The sequence below is a fragment of the Rhipicephalus sanguineus genome, chromosome 8 (assembly GCF_013339695.2).
Source record: "Rhipicephalus sanguineus isolate Rsan-2018 chromosome 8, BIME_Rsan_1.4, whole genome shotgun sequence".
In the NCBI taxonomy this organism is placed as follows: Eukaryota; Metazoa; Arthropoda; class Arachnida; order Ixodida; family Ixodidae; genus Rhipicephalus; species Rhipicephalus sanguineus.
This window is the reverse complement of record NC_051183.1, coordinates 150,060,215-150,064,277: the sequence shown is the minus strand read 5'-3', so window position 1 is coordinate 150,064,277 and position 4,063 is coordinate 150,060,215. Positions and strand designations below refer to the sequence as shown.

The 4,063-nt window shown below is 45.7% G+C and overlaps 1 protein-coding gene across 1 annotated transcript; it reads left to right on the top strand.

Annotated features, from left to right (window-relative positions):
• The first annotated feature begins 3,345 nt into the window (after nt 1-3,345).
• LOC119403586 (sulfotransferase 4A1) lies at nt 3,346-3,846 on the top strand. The gene has a single exon (XM_037670512.1). It carries the CDS (start codon nt 3,346-3,348, stop codon nt 3,844-3,846), a length of 501 nt encoding a protein of 166 aa, XP_037526440.1.
• The last annotated feature ends 217 nt before the right edge of the window (nt 3,847-4,063 follow it).

The following is a 4,063-nucleotide window of genomic DNA, read 5'->3' as shown; positions in this document are numbered from 1 at the left end:
GACGTGAGAAAGATCGCTTTCAGGCGGGTGATTTTAAGTGCACTAACGCGATGCGGATCACTAAAACGTAATTTTATTTCAAAATAAGCCCTTCCTTGGCACAAAAGTAGCACTAAGAGGTTTCTGGACCGCTATATCAGCAATCAACGTCGACTTATTATTTGCCTTTAGTGTCTGTTTAAGCTTCAGTACTATACGCCGTGCTTTTCAACGAGAGCGTCTGATGAGACGCTGTCCTTGAAATATTTATTATGGCTTTTGCCTTAATAAATACGTCGGGCATCAATGACTCTCGTGAATCTCGGCGAAGGGCTCTGTTTTAAAGCAATAGCAACCATAGGACCTCAGCACGCAATATGGCTAAGTATGGCTCCGCGAGCTTCCCATCAGGCTTCCTGGCTCTCTATTTCGCATTGATTTCTACAAATTCCGTCGCATTTATGCACAACATGTTCTTCTTGTCTAGATAATCTGCAATGATCCCGATACACCTCGTGGGTATGAGCGGTGATTACAGACCAGCATCAACAACAATACTCAATAAAAGTAGCGTGAGTATAGCCTAGTTTAGCATTTGTCTGAATTGCAGTGTGAATTGCCATATAATTTAAAAATATCGGAAGACCTTATCAATAGAGGAAATCGAATAGACGAGCATACCGACAAGGTCATCGGTTCCTTGACCGATACGCTGAAGTAATTATAGATTTATGATACCGTGAGCTCTGTTGTGCCACAGAGCCAGACGAAATCCATTTTCAGCTACGCTAACTATATATTCACACTGTCATAAAGGCTACGTTTATATTCATTTTGATAAATTGCAGCGCCGTAGTGAGCCAACGTCCTGCAAGTTTACTCGGTTCTTTGCTGTGAATAATCACATGCCGGGAAGAAAAGCACAGCGCGATGTAGAGGTCAGTAATGTCTACTTCTTACGGACGTCTCGTTAAACCAGCTGCGCAAAGAAGCGCTGGCGTCGTGCATCTGCCACTAGGTGAGCTCAGTTTATGAGGTGGATAACTTGATCTGTGGAACTTAGAAATGCGCCAGCTGTAGTCGGTGCTATCTTGTGCTTGCTGCTTCGAAGCGCTAGAACACGTGCGCACTTAGTAAGCTCAACAAGCTTTCTCTGTGGTGAATGAACAGTTATGTCGTCGATGCTTATTTTGGTAATAGTTTTCTCAGTCATGCTAGGCGCCGGCCACTGCGACGAACGACTCCAGTGGTGCGGCAAACCACTCAGTAAGTGCAGCTTTTATTTCGTGTGAACCTGGAGGTTCATGTTTTTCAGATACTAGCCATCCGACAGATATAATCAGAATAAATAATCTTCTTTATAGACCTGCGCACAAAGGGAGGGTGGGAGGGGTCATGGCATTTATTTATGGGTCGCTGTTGGGGAGGGGGCGGTGAATGAGCTCGGTTACGTAATCTTTAATATTCCGTAAGCTGCACAAAACTATCACATATCTGCGTTAATTTCGTTGACGTTCGAAACAAATTTCGGGAATTGTAACGCAAGCGGAAAGTGTGCACGCTGGTTTCTTTTCGTGAAACAGCTTCCGTTTAACGGTACTGCATGCCAAGTGACGAAAGGGCTTCAATAATATAATAATAATAATTTTTGGCTTTAACGTGCCAAAACCACGATTTCATTATGAGAGACGCCGTACAGTGGAGGGCTCCAGAAATTTTGACCATTGGGTGTTCTTTAACGTGCACCTAAATGTAAGCACACGGGCCTCAAGCATTTTCGCCTTCATGGAAAATACGGCCGCCGCGGCCGGGATTCGATCCCGCGACCTGCGGGTCAGCAGTCGAGCACCATAACCACTAGACCACCGTGGCCGGTGACGAAAGGGCTCCTGGCGGTTGCTTCATATGTATATTATTGCAACTACATTTAAAATGTGTAAATTGAAATGTACGTTGCAGTGGAAATATATGATGCAATTTATACGAGTCAGCTGGTTCTGCAAAGGCACCAAGGACGGCCAGACGTAAACATACGGGCTGTGCTATTCCTCCGCCCTCCCCATTTTTTTATTCGAAATCCCGTGGACGCATACGCCCTTGTTTGAAACTGCTCTCCAGATTCCGTGGCCGCTGTAAGCACGACGCATTCGGAACGATACTATCCGTGTAATAATGACAGTGATCCTCACCGCCTTTGGGTCTATTCGGGTTAAATGCATCATTAATAGGAAAACCGGGAAAGTACTATATTGGGTCTTTCTGGTGAATTTTGGGAGAAACATAAACGGACGCATTTGCTCAGTTGTGCTCCGTGATGGTTGCTTACTTCATTAATGCGAACGATTGCTGGGTTCCCCTATAACTCCTTTGTAGCGGATAAACTTGTGAAAAGTTTAGAGGTGAAGTAAAATTCGTCATGAATTCGCATGATCGCAACCACACTGACGCAATGTATGGCCAAATTTGGTTGCGATCCGCAATTTGAACTAACCTCCGTTTTATTCCGTCACAAGGTACAATTAACTCATGAGATAACTGAGGTTTACGTCATCCAGAGGCAAAGCACCTCATGCGTAAGCCAGCCGTCTGTACACCTACACGATAAGGAACTATCATTCCTTAGTATAGCGTCCTAATATCGCGTCAGTACCTGATGTCGCGCTTGGAATCGAAAAGAGTGTATGAAAATTTTTTATTTTTATTTTTTGTTTTTCTAAATGAGTGGATCATTTGTTGTTTTTTTGGGTGAGTTCGCTGTCCGACGCATGTGGTATTCTGCGCAGTAGTACAAATGGTTTTTCTTGTTAGTCTAAAGAGCTGTCGTATCATGAGCCGATAGTTGAGATCGTTGTGATTAGTGATGTATATATTCTTGCGTGTTCCAAAATAAACGTGGTTTGAAGTTAGCGCTTGTGCTGTCCACGTCTCTTCTTTTGTTCCGTGTGTTTGCGCTACCCTGTGGAAGTTATGCAGCTTTACCAACCTGCCCAACTTGCCGCACTTATAAGTCTCTTTCTTGCCTGCTTTGCCCCCGTCAAAAGTGCTCTACTTCACCGTACGGTATAATGGTCAGTCAACAATTAGACCTGCGTTCAAGCCTATTGAGCCAGTGTGGTGCTCAACAGTGCTGGTATTATGCAAGTAAAAAATGTAGGCTTCGTACAAAGATACAGATGTTTCACTTTTGTTCTCCTAATGCTCGCATCATGCTTGAGTAATTCTATGCTTCTTGCCATATCATTCGCATATTTATCGTACCGTGCCTTTTTGCTTCTGTTCGCCGGATAAATTGATCCGTATGATTTAGTAATGAAAAGGTCATATCTTGTTTCATTTCAGAACGGCAGCCCTCCGGCAGTTATTACAATGGAGCGAAGGAAGCCTTACGCTCAAGTCATAGACGGCATCTCACGAAGTCCTAGCTTCTGCCCGGAGTTCATGAGAGCAGCCTTGGAGTTCCGCGCACAGAAAGGCGACCTGCTGCTCACCACATTCCCCAAAAGCGGCACACACTCGATGCTGTACATCACACAGTTGATTCTTAAAAAAGGCGAACCTGTGAGCGGCTTGCAAGAGTTCACGCACAATATGCGCATGCTAGGAATTGTCCGAATCGACGGCTGGAAGCCAAGTCTCCCATTGCGCCTGTTCGCCACCCACTTGCCACTACGGAAAGACGCCATGAACCAAGATGCGAAGTACGTCTACGTGGCGAGGAATGCGTGGGACGTGTGTGTCTCTGACTTCCACCAGGTTACCAGGTTCGACATATATCGCTTCCGGGACGGAACGTTCGAGGAATTCTTCGACGCATTCCTGGAGGGCGACTGCGCTGGCCAGGGAAGCTACTTTGATCACGTGGCATAGGCTTACGCTTTGAAAGACGAGCCCAACGTGTTCTTCGTCACCTACGAAGAACTTAAGGCGAATACTCGAGGGGTGGGTCTGAAACTGGCCCGGTTTCTTCGCGACGAGTACGGCGACATACTCGAACAGCACGAAGAGCTGGTGCAGGAACCTGTAGGTCGATGCGCCAGCGATAATATGAAGCGCGTTCTTGCACCCGCTACCCTTAAAGACATCG